Source organism: Acanthochromis polyacanthus, chromosome 13 (genome assembly GCF_021347895.1).
Source record: "Acanthochromis polyacanthus isolate Apoly-LR-REF ecotype Palm Island chromosome 13, KAUST_Apoly_ChrSc, whole genome shotgun sequence".
Taxonomy (NCBI): Eukaryota; Metazoa; Chordata; class Actinopteri; family Pomacentridae; genus Acanthochromis; species Acanthochromis polyacanthus.
Window position 1 is genome coordinate 1237187 of NC_067125.1, and position 16913 is coordinate 1254099.

The 16913-nt window shown below is 43.4% G+C and overlaps 1 protein-coding gene across 1 annotated transcript; it reads right to left on the minus strand.

The window, feature by feature from the left end:
* Positions 1 to 1240: 1240 nt before the first annotated feature.
* Positions 1241 to 16561, minus strand: ano7 (anoctamin 7). Its single transcript, XM_051958393.1, has 24 exons — positions 16526 to 16561; positions 15368 to 15473; positions 14568 to 14625; positions 14378 to 14484; positions 14111 to 14218; positions 12592 to 12728; positions 12457 to 12514; positions 10368 to 10478; positions 10122 to 10287; positions 9046 to 9136; positions 8816 to 8912; positions 8446 to 8589; positions 8228 to 8365; positions 8002 to 8100; positions 7825 to 7927; positions 5438 to 5549; positions 5270 to 5324; positions 4167 to 4264; positions 3883 to 4052; positions 3558 to 3763; positions 3341 to 3486; positions 3143 to 3233; positions 2803 to 2922; positions 1241 to 2698 (listed from the first exon to the last, which is right to left on the minus strand). Exons 2-24 carry the CDS (start codon positions 15455 to 15457, stop codon positions 2546 to 2548), a joined length of 2658 nt encoding a protein of 885 aa, XP_051814353.1. The 5' UTR covers positions 15458 to 15473; positions 16526 to 16561; the 3' UTR covers positions 1241 to 2545.
* Between the last annotated feature and the right edge of the window lie 352 nt (positions 16562 to 16913).

Sequence of the window (16913 nt, forward strand, 5' to 3'; positions counted from 1 at the left end):
GGTTCCTTAACCTTCCTGCTGTCTTCATTTACGGGCACCAAAATATACTGTTTCCTTGTATGATTTTTTTTTAAATCAGTAAAAAAAATCCCCAACTTTCTGAAAATTTGCAAAACCTTCAGGAAAAAAATTCCAGCGATTCCTTAAAAATCCCCCAAATTTGGCTAGAAAATTCTTGTGAATATTTTCCAAAAATGAGTAAAAATCTTTTTAAAAAATCCTAAAAATATCTAAAGTGATTACATATATATCAATAAAACTTCTAATATTTTCTTTAAGAACATTCACATAAAAATCAACCAAAATCCAACAATTTTTTTTGTGAATGTTCTTTAGAAGCATTTTTAACATTTTTTTTTCACCAAATATGTTCAAAGATTTCCCCAAAATGTTGAAAATGTGGGCATCAGAAGTTTCACTGTGAAAATATAGTTTTTCCACATTTTCAAACTTTAAAACGGGTCAATTTTGACCCACAGGACGACACCAGAGTTAAAAGTAGTAATAGAGGAACATCTGCACGCAGGGAGGCAAAAACCATTGCTGCAGTGGACAGTTTAGAATTTACAAGAAGGACATGCAACAGCCAGGAATTGAACCTGGGTCAACCGTTGGAAGGCAGCTCACCACTTTACCACCATCACTACCCAAACATGATGTGTTCAGTGTGTAGGTTAACCATCATTCGGTGCAGTGCAGCTGTGTATGGGGCAGGAAGATAAAACATAAAAAATGTTCAGATTTGTGAAAATTCTGCCATTCAAAAAGCACATTATGAAATCAGTTACTGCACGTATCAAACTAAGTAGAAACTTTAAAAGTCATACTTTATGTGCACATTTTCATCCTGCGTTTTATACCAAAATGACATTTATGTGTCAGACTGATCTTGTCCTGATTTATGATCTAAATTTCTAATTTGCCATAAAGCCCAAAGCTGTTGTAGGAGACTGTAAAACAGGAAGTCAGTTTTCTTCATTCTACACACTCCCTGCTGCATGTATGTGTTCTGTATCTGTGTATATGGACCTCGTGGTCAGCAGGTGAACTAAGGTTGACCTTCAGACTGTCACATTCTGGATATTTACTGTAAATCTGGTTGGATGAAGTTTCTTGATGTGAACAGTATTTAAAATGGAACCGGCTTTGGTTCCAATGTAAAGTGGAACAGAAACAGATAAATACGCATCAAGTTTGGTTTTAATCTGATTCCAAGATGAAATGAAGAAACACAAACACCTCAGCGCTGTAAGAAATTTATTCTCATAAGAACATTGAAAGGAATTTATCACTAAGATGTTGGTTTAGATGTATAAGTACAACCATCAGCATATGTGTCCATATATATTAAAGTCTCTAGATAATAAAGTACAATCTGTCTATTCAGTAACAGTAACTCCATGTTCAGTCTCAGTGTGAAATAGTTTTGAATGTTTTGTTGATGAACATTGATAAAATATCCTCACTCAGATGTCTTGTGCAGCTGTTTTAGAGGCTAATGTTCTCTCTGAGGTAGCTTTGACAGAGTTTAAAACGCTTTAGGCTCCAGGTTGGAACTCTAGTCTAAACCTGGTTGAACCTGTAAGGACTCATGACTACCGGAGCACGTTTTGTCTTCATGTCTTGTCTTGTATGTCTTGTTGTCAGTCTCTTGCAGACCTCTTGAGGGATTTAACAACTCCTGCAGTTCTTCTTCTACCAGATGTATTTAAAACCTTGTACAGGTCCAGCAGAGGTCTTGCAGACGTCCTACAACATCTGGTCAGTAATGCAGACCTCTTGAGGAGCTCTTCTAGGATGTGTAAAGATTCAACACAAGGTCCTCCAGACGTCTACCAGATGTTTGATAGATTTTGTAGAACTTTAGAGGGAGTCTTGTAGTTCCCATGAAAGTCCTGAAGAATAGAAGGCAGCTGATGTTCTCTTTGGTTCTTCATCCAACAGGTTCTAACTGACAGATGTGGAGTCCCAGATATTTATTCTCACACTAAACTCAACCCGAAACCCAAGAGTCACAAGACTGGAGGCGTGAATTGTGGTGAAACTGTTTGATGGGGCAATTTCAACTGCCCAAGGAGGCAGCATCACTAAAGGTCACATCTGGACCCGTATGAGCCTTGATTCATGTGATTAGTGAAGGATCTAAACACCTGGGACTCCCCACCATCAGGGAGAACTGAGAAGCCTATTGGATAGAGATAACATGTCTTCAAAAACCAAGAAGTTCAGCCACCTTCTGCTGAAGCCTTGGGATTATCATGACCTGGAAGACTGAGAATCTTCTAGAGTTCTTGAAGAACTTGTTGACTAGATATGTTGAAGATCCTCAAGACCTTTTGCAGAACACTTAGGGGTTTCTAGAGCTTGTCCATGACTGGCCGAGGTCTTTGGAACCACTTGCAGGAGGATGTGTAAAGGTTTAAAACATTACATCTTCTAGACACACAGTTCTTGTAGATCTTGCAAATTTATGGTAGGACTTTCCTCTAAAGGAATGTTGGATCTCAGTTGTGTAGGTATGGAGGCGGTGGGACTCCTCTTCATCTCAGCTGCTGCCTGGTGGATCACTTTCCTCTGGGATCTCCTTCAGGTTTGGTGGAGGAGAGTCGCTCTGTGGTGGTGAAGTTCTGGATCCACGCTGTCGCAGGCTGCTGGATGGAATGTCCTTATGACCAGGAATCATGGTTTTCCCCAAAGACTGCAAAAACACAACAAACCAAACTATAACTCCACTGAAACACAACTACGGTTTACCAAACTGGAGTGACATAAAACAGTCTGATGACAGGTTCAAGTCTGGACCTGGTTCTCAGCCAGCGCCTCTTTAGCCATGTAGTGCTCCCTCTTTATCTTCAGCTCCACCTCTTCAGGGATGTCGGGGACCATCAGGTCGATCAGGCGGCCGATGAAGAAGACCACATGCTGAGGAAGAAAGACGGCAAAACCCTTCAAGATCTAACAGGAAAGTAAAGTTTCTCAAAGTGAACTTCCTGTTTGGATGTTTCTGGTTTTTAAAATACAATCCAGATATTTTACCTTCTGAGTGTGAAAGTTCAGGTTACAGACAGAGCTCAGGTGAATCTCCAGAAGCTTCCTAAAATACGGTCATACCAAGTTCACCTGAAGCGTGAGAGACACCAACCTCAAAGACGATAATGAAACCGAGGCGTATGGCGAGGAGATGGAAGTACTCTGGCAGATATTCACCGTTTTCATCCCTGAAACCTCGATACCTGCAGAGGACGACAGCAAACATCCAGTCAAACACCCGCAGAGACACCAAAGCATCCGCAGGATCTCCAGCATCAGCAGCACATGGAGCTGCAGTCTGCTCACCGACCTGCAGGAGGCGTTGTGGTGCTGCTGGTTGAAGGTGTGTGGAGTCGTGGCCAGAGTGAAGCTGATGAAGCCGCTCAGCGTGCTGTCTCTGGTGTAACGGTAGTACAGACGAGGCAGGAAGGACGAGGTGAACGCTATGAGGAAGGCCTGAAACACAAAGTGGACGTTGTGCTCAGACCGCTCTGGGACCAACACGTCCTCCACGTGCACAGTCTTACGTTGCTGAGGACGGCCATGTGTGTGATGAACTGCAGGATGGGAAACCAGATGCCGATGTCCTGAGCTCGCTCCGCCACCGGCCGGCGATATTCAGTCACAAACTTGTGGGCGTCCAGACGGATCTCCACCCAGTTATTGATGAGAGCGAAGAGAGGAGCGAGAGGACAGGCCGCTACGAAGATGGTGATGAAACCAAACTGCAGCACTGAGGAGGACCAGCAGGACTGTTAGACGCTACATTTCTGAAACTCTCTGAGCTGTTCACAGCTGCTGAACCCATCTGGTGAACCTGAGGCCGGTTCCTGGAGCCTGAGGAGGACTTACCCATCTCCAGATACTCGCTGAACAGTCCCTCACAGACCAGCAGCTGGTAGTCGTCCTCCCAGGGACAGACCTCCTCCTCCTCCTCCTGAGCCTCCTCTCCATCCACCTCCTTCTTCTTCTCCTTCAGCTGAGGTCTCAACTTCCTCTTCTGCCACCAGGACTTCAGCTTCCTGTCAGAGAGACACCATCACGTCCATCCCTCACCTCTAATATCTAATCATATATCTAATGATCCCATCATCCCTGTGGCCTGTCAGTGTTTATTAGTGTGTGTTGTTGTTTACGGGGAGATGAACTCCTGGATGTTGTTGATCAGCTGTTTTCCCACCATGATGACCAGCAGCTCCTGAGCCAGTTCAATCAGACATCCTCCTGCTCCACACTGAGGAAACATCATCCATTCTGTTCTGTTACAGTTCATTCATCCATTTCATCCACAATCAAATCGGACAGAAGAAAACAGGCACGACACGATCGATGCCTCCGCTAAATCCTCCTGTTGGACACCCCTGCTCTACATAAACTATCTTCAAGTTTCTCCAATTAAACAACCGTTTAGATCAGCTGTCTGACCAGCTGAGCATCTCTGAGGTAAAAGGATCGACTTTCCTCTGAGGAACTGGATCAATGAGTCTGGCTGGAGAGAGACTGATCTCAGGTCAGAACCACCATGAAGCACCTCACCTGTACCTGCTCTGACTTCCTGTTAGACACAGCTGATGCTAAGCTGTTGTAGTAGATAAAGCCCCGTGTTGGAGGACCATATTCTCTTCTGAGACCACCAAACCTCAGAGGTCAGCTGTTCTACCAGCGAGGCTGCTGGGAAATCAAGTCTCTGCAGCAGCAGCTGGAACAGTCAGAGGAAAAATCTCCACAGATGTGTTTATTCATGCCTGGTGTTAATATTTCACTGTTTTTAACCCTCCTGTTGTCTGAATTTATGGGCACCAAAAATATTGTTTCCTTGTCTGAAAAAAATCCAAAAATTCAGCAAAAAATTCTCCAAATTCCTGAAAATTTGCAAAACCTTCTTAGAAGTTTTATTTTTAAAAATCCCCCAAATTTGGTAAGAAGGTTCTTGTAAATATTTATTTAAATAAATAAGAATCTTCAAAACAAATCCTAAAAATATCTAAAGGGATTCCATATATATCAGTAAAACTTCTATTTTATTTTAGAACATTCACAGAAAAAGTTTGAAAATGTGGAAAAAGTATTTATTTTCAGTCAAACTTCTGATGTCCACATTTTCAACATTTTTGGGAAATCTTTGAACATTTTTTGGTGGAAAAAACAAATGTTAAAAATGTTTCTTTAAGAACATTCACATAAATCAACCAAATCCAGTGAATTCCGCTGGATTTGGTTGGTTTGTTTTCAGACTCACGTCTTCGTTGCGAACTCCAAACAGAGTGTTGTAGTTTCCGGGGTAACCAACAAACCTGCACACAAACAAACAAAACTACATCAAGTTCAACATCTGATCGTCAAATTGTTTGTCGCCCAAACCCAGAGAAGTCATGTGACCGGAGCGGCCGCTCTGATTGGCTCTCACCTGCCTTTGAAGAAGGCGATGTAAACCGGAGACGAGTAGAAGTTGACGAACTGGAAGATGAAGACCTTGAGGATGAACATGTCTTCATACTTGGTCTGAGTGCGATGCATCTCTGGGAACACACACAGCACACAGACACTGTGCAGCTACACGCGTGTACAGACAGACACACAACCCTCCAACACGTGTTCAGGTTCATTTCAGTCTGACTCTGTCCACTTCAACACCTCAGAGTTTTATTCTAACCTCCTGGACTTCCTATTTTCTGTTTACATACTAATACTTCAGCAGCACCAAACAATGTTTTCATTCATCTATCGGATATTTTCTGCGTTTATCAATCAGCTGCTTGGTTCTAAATGTTAAAAACATTTTGCTTCCTTCTTGTGTCACTTGTCTAGTTTTTGTTGCTTTGTATCTCGATCTTGTAATCGTCTGTCTTGTTTTTTTCCTTTTCTTTGTCATTTTTCTCATGTTTTTCTCATTATTTTAGGATCAGGTGAGGTTCCAGGTGAGTCCCAGCAGGGGGCGCCAGCCTCACATTTCTGAAACCTACAACACAAAGTGCTGTGAGGAGAGTGGAGGAGGAAAACCAAAACCTGCTCTTCATTTTGGTTAACCTTCATTCTTTCAGGGAGCTCACTATGATCATATCTACAGCCTGAGGAAAGGAAAGTTAACCCGATCTGCTCAGAAAGGAGGATAAACGCTGAAATAAATCACCCACACGACGCCGTTTATCAGCCAGAAACAGGACACACAATGACAAAAACATGATGCAAAATGACAAAAATGAGACCAAAAATGACAAAAACATGATGCAAAATAAGAAAAACATGATGCAAAATGACAAAAACATGATGCAAAATGACAAAAACATGATGCAAAATAAGAAAAACATGATGCAAAATGACCAAAACGAGACACAAAAGAACAAAAACATGATGCAAAATGACAAAAACGAGACACAAAAGAACAAAAACATGATGCAAAATGACAAAAACATGATGTAAAATGACAAAAACATGATGCAAAATGACAAAAACATGATGCAAAATAAGAAAAACATGATGCAAAATGACCAAAACGAGACACAAAAGAACAAAAACATGATGCAAAATGACAAAAACATGATGTAAAATGACAAAAACGAGACACAAAAGAACAAAAACATGATGCAAAATGAGAAAAACATGATGCAAAATGACCAAAACGAGACACAAAAGAACAAAAACATGATGCAAAATGACAAAAACATGATGTAAAATGACAAAAACGAGACACAAAAGAACAAAAACATGATGCAAAATGACAAAAACATGATGCAAAATGACCAAAACGAGACACAAAAGAACAAAAACATGATGCAAAATGACCAAAACGAGACACAAAAGAACAAAAACATGATGCAAAATGACCAAAACGAGACACAAAAGAACAAAAACATGATGCAAAATGACAAAAACATGATGTAAAATGACCAAAACGAGACACAAAAGAACAAAAACATGATGCAAAATGACCAAAACGAGACACAAAACAGCAAAAACAAGCTAAAAGAAATCACCCAAACGTTCATGAGCCAGGAACAGGAAGAATGAGCAGATTTTCGTCTCAGGCGTTCGTTGAACTCATCAGGAAATGAACCAAATCTGAGCTACAGCCGTGTTCTTTATTAAAACCACTTTAGTCAACAAATTAAAAACTAAAATTGTTCATAACTTTGACTCATTTTGGGCTTTTTGAGTCAGTTTTGACAAATTTTCAGTCATTTCTGATTATTTTTATTACTTTAGTTTGTTTTTCTTTTAACTGCCCCTCAGGGATAAATAAAGTGTTTAAATTGAGCTGAATAATTTCACAGGAAAAGGAAAAGGAAACATTCTGGGTTTAAAAATAAAATACAGCAGTAATCTTCCAAGCATGGCTGTTAGCTGTTATTTCTGATAAAAGCCTGTTTAGAGTTAAACTGTCCTGGTAAAGTTTTCTGTTTAAAAATAAAAGTAAAGAACGTTTGTAGTTTACTCTGTTCCACTAAAGGATGTGAAGATGCTCTGAGCAAAGCTTAAAGTGACGCCCAGCACACACATCTGATTATTCTAACTGCTTTAACGTGTAGTTTGGCTAGCATGGCTCAGAAACAGAGGAGATAGTTACAGATCCATCCAGCATGGTGGAACATCTACTGATGAGGAGCAGAGAGGAAACATGCAGAGCAGGATTATTGTGTTACTGTCTGTTTGAAGCTTAGAGATTTTCCAATAACCTGAGAAATAAATTCAACGAATGAAGACCAAATCTCAGTAAAGTGACTAAAATCAGGAATGAGATCAGGGCGGTGTGAGAGCCAGCTGCTGTAGTAGTGTAAAGCAGCCGGCCTGACTCACCCCAGCGGGTGAGGATGTGGGCCAGAGCGGTGTAGACTCTGGACAGCAGCAGGATGACCAGCAGGTTCAGAACCGACCCGGACAGGCTGGCGATCCTCCCGGCCTGAAACACAAACACACCTTCAGCCTCCTCACGTCTCCAGAGACACTCGGAGACGTTCCGGTCGTCGCGCTCACAGAGAAGTTGAAGAAGCTGAAGTCCGACTTGTAGATGACGATGCTGAGGATGGTGCGATACAGAATGATGGCGATGAGGAACATCAGCACCACAGCAACCTGCAACCAGAGACCGGAGTCAGGGGGATCCAAACACAAACCAGAGGAAAACGACATCAAACCGACATCAAACTGAGATCAAACAACATCAGTCTACATCAAACTCTGTCCACCATCAGAGACCCACCATGATGATGATCACCATGCAGCCCGTCACAGTTCTGTTGAGGCGCGTCTTCTCAGGAAAGTAGGGTTCCTCTGCTCCGGTCACCGGGTTCCTCACCGTCATCGGAGCCATGGCGGTGAACTCTGGACGAGGTCGCTCCTGTGGAGGACGAAGGGACGCCATCGGTGAACTAAATCCGTCTAACGGCATCTGAAGCTGCAGGCGTGAGGACGTCAAACCTCGATGTCCTGGAAGTCAGAGCAGTCCCAGCGGTGGGACAAAGACGAGCAGGTCCTCTTCCAGTACTCCAGGAAGGTGACGGCCCACAGAGACATGAAGACGCTGAGAAACACGGTTCCTCCGTTATCGAACAGCAGACCGGCCTGCAGACAGACAGGAGGACAGACAGACAGGTATAAAGACAGACAGGAGGACAGACAGACAGACAGACAGACAGACAGACAGACAGACAGACAGGTATAAAGACAGACAGGAGGACAGACAGACAGGTATAAAGACAGACAGACAGACAGACAGACAGGTATAAAGACAGACAGGAGGACAGACAGACAGGTATAAAGACAGACAGGAGGACAGACAGACAGGTACCTTGTAGGTGCTACAGATGCTGGAGTAGTTCCAGTAGGAGCAGATGTTACAGATGGGACACATAATGAATCTGTTTCCACTGTTACACACCTCCTTCCTACAAACAACCAATCAGCAGACATTAAACATGTGATGTCATCAGCGTATTATCGATCAGACACATATTGATGACTGATCGGTGCAGCACAGGAAGTGATTCCTGACAAACGCTTTGGTTTGTTTGTACTTACGCTGGAACATCAGTGGCCATGAGGCCGAACCCGATCAGGAAGATCACCGTGCCGACGAGAGACGCCGGTAACAGCCAGGCAGTGTAGAAACCTACAGTCACAGAGAGTTACCATGGAAACAGTCAGCATGAAGACCTACAGTCACAGAGAGTTACCGTGGAAACAGTCAGCATGAAGACCTACAGTCACAGAGAGTTACCGTGGAAACAGTCAGCATGAAGACCTACAGTCACAGAGAGTTACCGTGGAAACAGTCAGCATGGAGACCTACAGTCACAGAGAGTTACCGTGGAAACAGTCAGCATGGAGACCTACAGTCACAGAGAGTTACCGTGGAAACAGTCAGCATGGAGACCTACAGTCACAGAGAGTTACCGTGGAAACAGTCAGCATGAAGACCTACAGTCACAGAGAGTTACCGTGGAAACAGTCAGCATGAAGACCTACAGTCACAGAGAGTTACCGTGGAAACAGTCAGCATTAAGACCTACAGTCACAGAGAGTTACCGTGGAAACAGTCAGCATGGAGACCTACAGTCACAGAGAGTTACCGTGGAAACAGTCAGCATGAAGACCTACAGTCACAGAGAGTTACCGTGGAAACAGTCAGCATGAAGACCTACAGTCACAGAGAGTTACCGTGGAAACAGTCAGCATGGAGACCTACAGTCACAGAGAGTTACCGTGGAAACAGTCAGCATGAAGACCTACAGTCACAGAGAGTTACCGTGGAAACAGTCAGCATGGAGACCTACAGTCACAGAGAGTTACCGTGGAAACAGTCAGCATGAAGACCTACAGTCACAGAGAGTTACCGTGGAAACAGTCAGCATGAAGACCTACAGTCACAGAGAGTTACCGTGGAAACAGTCAGCATGAAGACCTACAGTCACAGAGAGTTACCGTGGAAACAGTCAGCATGAAGACCTACAGTCACAGAGAGTTACCGTGGAAACAGTCAGCATGGAGACCTACAGTCAGATACAGTTTCCATGGAAACATACAGTCAGACACAGTCCCTGATTAAACCAGCAGTAGTGAACCAGCCACTCCGTTAGTGTCGTTGCTATAGTTACCGATCCAGGCAAAGTACAGCGCTATCTTCTCCCCAAAGTACTCCCTGATGTGGTCCAGAGGCTGGTAGCGCTTCCAGCAGGACCACTGGGCCCAGTACGCATACAGGATCTGTCTCAGACCCAAACAGTTGGGCGGTACCGGGGGGGAGGGCAGCCGGAAGTCACCCTGCAGACAGAGACAGATGTTCAACAGCTGGAGAACCTGGAGAAGCACAGCTGTGGAGCTTCAGGCGGTCCAGCTCTCACCTGGTGCAGGGGGTAGGCAGCAGTGAAGACCTGCTCACTCACCAGCCGGTCGATTCCCACCTCCCCCTTCTTCACCGACCCGTACGGAGTCCTGGCCAGGATCTCGTACAGCTGCAGGAACACAACACCATCAGGGAGGACTTCCTGTACGAGCACGGCAGGTTTTCTTCTAGCTAGGCTAGGCGCTAAGCTAGGCTAACTGTAGATATGGAGGAGAGGTTTTACATAAATGTTGCAGTGAAAAAACGTAAAATAATAATAATAATCATAATAATAATAATGAATGGACTCAACATATCTAGTATGTTTCCAGAGTCCAGAGCTGAACAAAGTGGAGGCTCCATATAGATGCAGCAGGGGAATGTCCATGTTTTATTGAACTATTTACTACTATTTACCACATTACATCTCCCTGTACTTTAATACTTCTTACCCTGAGTGTGTTTGAGGACGTGTGTGTTTGAGGATGTGTGTGTTTGAGGATGTGTGTGTTTGAGGATGTGTGTGTTTGCTGACATGTGTGTTTGCTGATTGTGTTTGAGGTTGAGGCGTTGCCGTCGGCAGCGTCCGTCGGCAGCGTCCGTCTGTTGACTGAAACATCCTGGACCTGTGGGGTTCTGAGTGGGAGCCAATCAAACACAAAGTCTTCACAGAAAAACAGCTTTAATTTTGTGATGTATGAACAGAGTTTTAGACTGAACCAGAGGCAGTGTTTCCTCAGAGAGACTGAGAGGAAAACCAGTCAAATAAATGCAGCAGAAACAGAGAACAGAGGAGATAGCTGCTGGAGATCCATCCAGCCTGGAGAACATCTACTGATGATGAGCAGAGCAGAGAGGAAACATGGACAGGACGAAGAGACAGAACAATCAGAAAGAGACACAAAATGATAAAAATGAGATACAGAACGACAAAATGAGACTTAAAATGACAAAAGTGAGACATGAAATGAGTCGACTGAGACCAACGACGACACAAAGAAAACACAAATCCGGGTTTCTATCATGAGTTCAGAGGATCAGAGAACAGGGAGAAGTGGTTCTTGTTGATGTTTTCATGAATGCTGCTGACTGCTGGAGCTGAAACCTGGAGGTTTCTCTCTGGTTTCCTGTTATGCAGTCACAGCTACGTCTGGAGTAAAGCTCAGAGTTTGAAGCTCAGAGCCGCCGTTCTTATCAGACGCTGCAGCAGGACGTTAATCAGACAAAGTGTTTCTGCAACACTCAGACCTTCACTCACGTTAAACGTCCACCAGTCAGAAGGAGGGAAAGCTTCTCAGCAGGAGTTCTCCTAAAGAGCTGTCAGAACATGGTCTTTGTTGTTCTGAATTAAAAACCTCATCAGTCTGAGGAGGAACTGAACCCAACACCTCCTCACATTTTATCTTCTGTTTCTGTTGTTTTCTCATAGTTAGTGTCTCCTTTTGATCTTTCATGTCTCTTTGTGGTGGTTTTATCTCCTCCTCCTGGAGACACTGAACTAGCTACTACTAGCTTTGGTCATTTTGTGTCTTGTTTATGCCGTTTTCAGTCGTGTTTATGTTATTCTGTACCTAGTCTTTGTTGTTTTGTGTGTTGTTTTGGTCATTTTCTTTCCGACTATCATCATTTTCTATCTTGTTTTGTCGTTTTGTCTTACTTTCTGGTTGTTCTGTCTCCTCATCCTGTAGATGCTTTTCCTCTCTACTCTGCTCATCATCAGTAGATGTTTCTCCATCCTGGATGGATCTCCAGCAGCTATCTCCTCTCTTCTCTGTTTCTGCTGCATTTATTTTAGCCTCTCTGAGGAAACACTGCCTGCAGGCCAACCTAAAACTGTTTTGGTCTCAGCTGAATTGGTCCAAGAGAACCAGAACCAGGAGGACGAAGGTTCTGGTTTTGGAGGATCTGGTTCAAACAAACACTTTAACATTTTTGGAGAATTTGTCCAGGAAGAACAAAATAATTTGGATGAAATATCAGGATCTGGATTCATTCAAAGAACGCCTGAAAGCTCAAACCTTCTGTTTTTTCAGGTTGGTCCAGAACGTTAAAACAGCAGATGAAGCTGAACAACCGGTTGTGTAACGTCCTGCAGAACCTGAACTCACCACCTGGTGTCTCTGAGTGGTCTTGAAGAAGGTCTCTTGGTGGTCGCTGCCCAGGAACCTGCAGACAGAAGACAGAGAGGTGATGGACTGAAGCTGCAGCTGGACGCTGAGGACAGAGTGTCTCAGTGGTTGGACCTCTGCAGCTTGTTGGTCCTGAACTGACAGGTGTAGTAGTCGGCTGGGGGGTTGGGGACATCCTGGGACAGAGGGTTGGGGAGGGACAGCTTGGACAGGACCTGTTCAGACCAGTTCAGGTTTGGAGCTTCCACCACCTGCAGGACGACAAGGAACAGTGATGTAACACAAGTGTATTAGGCACCAAACCACAAAAGTGAGGCATGAAACGACAAAAATGAAACACCGAATGACAAAAATGAGACATCGAATGTCAAAAATGAGACATCGAATGACAAGAAAAGACACCAAGGTGGTGGCAAGGACAAGGATCAATGATTTAACAAAAATTATTGTTATTATTATTATTAATAAACTAGCAGTTCCCCATGTTTCCAGTCTTTATGCTAGGCTAAACTAGCAGTTCCTCTTGTTTTCAGTCTTTATGCTAGGCTAAGCTAGGAGTTCCCTCTGTTTCCAGTCTTTATGCTAGGCTAAACTAGCAGTTCCCTCTGTTTCCAGTCTTTATGCTAGGCTGAACTAGCAGTTCCTCTTGTTTTCAGTCTTTATGCTAGGCTAAGCTAGGAGTTCCCCCTGTTTCCAGTCTTTATGCTAGGCTGAGCTAGCAGTTCCTCTTGTTTTCAGTCTTTATGCCAGGCTAAGCTAGCAGTTCCCTCTGTTTCCAGTCTTTATGCTAGGCTAAACTAGCAGTTCCTCTTGTTTTCAGTCTTTATGCTAGGCTAAGCTAGCAGTTCCCTCTGTTTCCAGTCTTTATGCTAGGCTGAGCTAGCAGTTCCTCTTGTTTTCAGTCTTTATGCCAGGCTAAACTAGCAGTTCCTCTTGTTTCCAGTCTTTATGCTAGGCTAAACTAGCAGTTCCTCTTGTTTTCAGTCTTTATGCTAGGCTAAGCTAGCAGTTCCCACTGTTTCCAGTCTTTATGCTAGGCTAAACTAGCAGTTCCTCTTGTTTTCAGTCTTTATGCTAGGCTAAGCTAGGAGTTCCCCCTGTTTCCAGTCTTTATGCTAGGCTGAACTAGCAGTTCCTCTTGTTTTCAGTCTTTATGCTAGGCTAAGCTAGCAGTTCCCTCTGTTTCCAGTCTTTATGCTAGGCTAAACTAGCAGTTCCTCTTGTTTTCAGTCTTTATGCTAGGCTAAGCTAGGAGTTCCCTCTGTTTCCAGTCTTTATGCTAGGCTAAACTAGGAGTTCCTCTTGTTTCCAGTCTTTATGCTAGGCTGAGCTAGCAGTTCCTCTTGTTTTCAGTCTTTATGCCAGGCTAAGCTAGCAGTTCCCTCTGTTTCCAGTCTTTATGCTAGGCTGAGCTAGCAGTTCGTCTTGTTTTCAGTCTTTATGCTAGGCTAAGCTAGCAGTTCCCTCTGTTTCCAGTCTTTATGCTAGGCTGAGCTAGCAGTTCCTCTTGTTTTCAGTCTTTATGCTAGGCTATGATAGCAGTTCCTCCTGTTTCCAGTCTGCTAACATCTGCTAACAGCTAAATATGGTAGCCTAGCGGGCTAACCAGGCGAGAACTTGTTGCGGTTTGTACCTGCAGAGGGACTCTGAGGCTGATCTCCTCGGCATAATAACAGAGGAGGCTCCACGGAGCGCTGAGGAGGATGAAGGAGGTCTTCTTCTTCTCCTGGAGGACCACCCTCTGCAGAGCAAACACCTGTCAGGTTCTTGGTTCCACATGGTTCTCTCTAGCTGAGTGTTTATTTTCAGGTGTGAACTATGATGTCATGTGACAGTCAGGTGACATCACCAACAAACAGATCATATCACCCGTGCTGCCAGGTGTGTTGGTTTTACTCACCTGCTCCTGCAGCAGTCCACAGCGTCTCAGTCGTTTCAGAAACTCCTCCCTAAACTTTGCGTGGGCGGAGTCAACACCTTTACGCTCCTCCCATACCAGCACAAAGTCTGTCCAATCAGAGGGCAGGATTTACTCTTTGCTCTTTCTTGTTTCTTTGAGTTGATTGATCATTAACCAGAATTAAACTCACCGACTCCAGTTGATCCATCTCTGAACACGTTTCTGTCCCGATGCTGACCAGGTGCATTCTGGGAAATAATGACAGAAACAGTTCAGCTCCACAGAACCGAACATCAGCTTCAGATCTGAAAACTCGATTTTTCCGGTGGTTTTTTGTGTTTTTGTTTCTTTTCATCATCCATCAGCTTAGTCCCTGACAGCTTTCCTGTCTCCGTTGCTAACGAGGTCGACGACAACCTGAACAAACATTTTCTGTTTTATCAGCTAAACTGCAGCTTCTTGTTCGGTTTCCTGCATTTAATCAGACACAATTTCTTTAAAAACCAGCGGAAACTGAAGCTGCTGATCTCTCAATACTTTATGCAATCAGTTCCCTGTTTCTAGTCTTTATGCTAGGCTAAATTAGCAACTCCCTCCGTTTCCAGTCTTTATGCGAAGCTAAACCAGCAGTTCCTTTTTTTCCAGTGTTCATGCAAGGCTATGCTAGCAGTTCCCTCGTTTCTAGTGTTCATGTTAGGCTATGCTAGCAATTTCTACTGTTTCCAATCTTTATGCTAAGCTGGCAGTTCACCCAGTTTCAAGTGTTTAATGCTAGACTATGCTAACAGTTCCCCATGTGTCCAGTCTTTATGCTAAGCTAACTAGTGGTTTCTCCTGTTTCCAATCTTTATGCCAGGCTAAACTAGCGGTTCTTCCTGTTTCTAATCTTTATGCTATGCTAGCAATTCCCCCCGTTTGCAGTCTTTAAGCTAAGCTAAGCAAAGCTAGCAGCTGCCCTTATTTCCAGTGTTCAGGTCAAACAACTGTTACCGTGGCGATGCTGCCGTAGTTGCTGTCCGGGCTGGTTTCCATGGCGATGAGCGTTGCGCTGTCGTCCCTCTGGTCCCCCCTCCTCCTCATCTTCAGCACCTTCGTCCTGTCGATTCACATACATCATCTCAGTACACATCAGCATGCTAACATTAACTTGTTCACATGCTAACATGCTAACATTAACTTGTTCAGATGCTAACATACCAATATGCTAACATTAACTTGTTCACATGCTAACATACCAACATGCTAACATTAACTTGTTCACATGCTAACATACCAACATGCTAACATGCTAATACATGAACATACTAGCATGCTAACATGCTAAAATTAACTTGTTCACATACCAACATGCTAACATGCTAATACATGAACATACTAGCATGTTAACATGCTAAAATTAACTTGTTCACATACCAACATGCTAACATGAGGTTAGCCTCAGCAGGTGAAACATGAAGCAGAAACAGGTTAAAATCATGCTGCTGTGACGTTTTTACAGAAACATTCATGATGTAATAATTTCACGTTTATTTTTATAAATCTTTTATTCTTTTAATGTGAAGGCTTTCACACATCATCCGAAAGCGCTTTTATTTTGGTAGCTTCCATATGAATAAATGTGTATTATTAATAATCTAAAAACGAAGTAAATGCATTTTTAAAATTGCATTGAAATGAATACAACTCTATCAGGCTGCTGAGAGGACTTTAATGCAGCAGCTAGAACCAGAACTAGAACCGGGACTAGAACCTGATGTGTTTCATCAGTTTAATTCATGCACACAGACATCAGAGACTGAGGAGGACTGACTGAGTTTAAAGCTGAAGTCCCCAATAATGAATTATTATTATATTAATGACTTCATTGATTATCTCACAGTAAGATAATGGATGAAAGGAAACATTTTATGTCCTGAGACTTTCAGAGGATTCAAAATGACCTTTAATATCACCGTATCTATCAGAGTGTCACTGTCATTTATCATTTAACTGTAGACTTTTGTAAACAAACAGAACAGTAAATTATATTCTCACAAAACATCCAGAGTCTTGCAGACAATAAAATCATTTTACTGTAATGAAATGAGCCCTGGAGGTCGTTGTCTGACATATCTGCTGTTATTTCTACAGTTTGACTAACAGACTCACCTGTTCAGATGGTGGAGGTCTCAGGTTGATCTAGGTGGATCTCTCTGTGGATCTACTGACCAGTGAGTGTCTGACTGTGCCTCCAGCTGACCGAGTAAAGCTCCGCCCCTTTATTTAGCTCCGCCTCTCCTCCTGATAAAAGCACACCTCTGAATAAACTAATGCAGCCCGGAACATCTGAACCTTCATGAAGCTGCTTTAATGTGGAACACTAAGCGTGATACTGCCACCTGCTGGTCAGAAGAAACAACCTTCATCTGCAGTACCTTCATCACTGATCAGAGTTCTACCTTCAGACTGGGAATATCTCCTGAGTTCCACAGAGGAGGGTCCAGATTTATCACTTTTAATGGACTTTTGTAGAACTTCATCAGTGCAGCAGATAGAA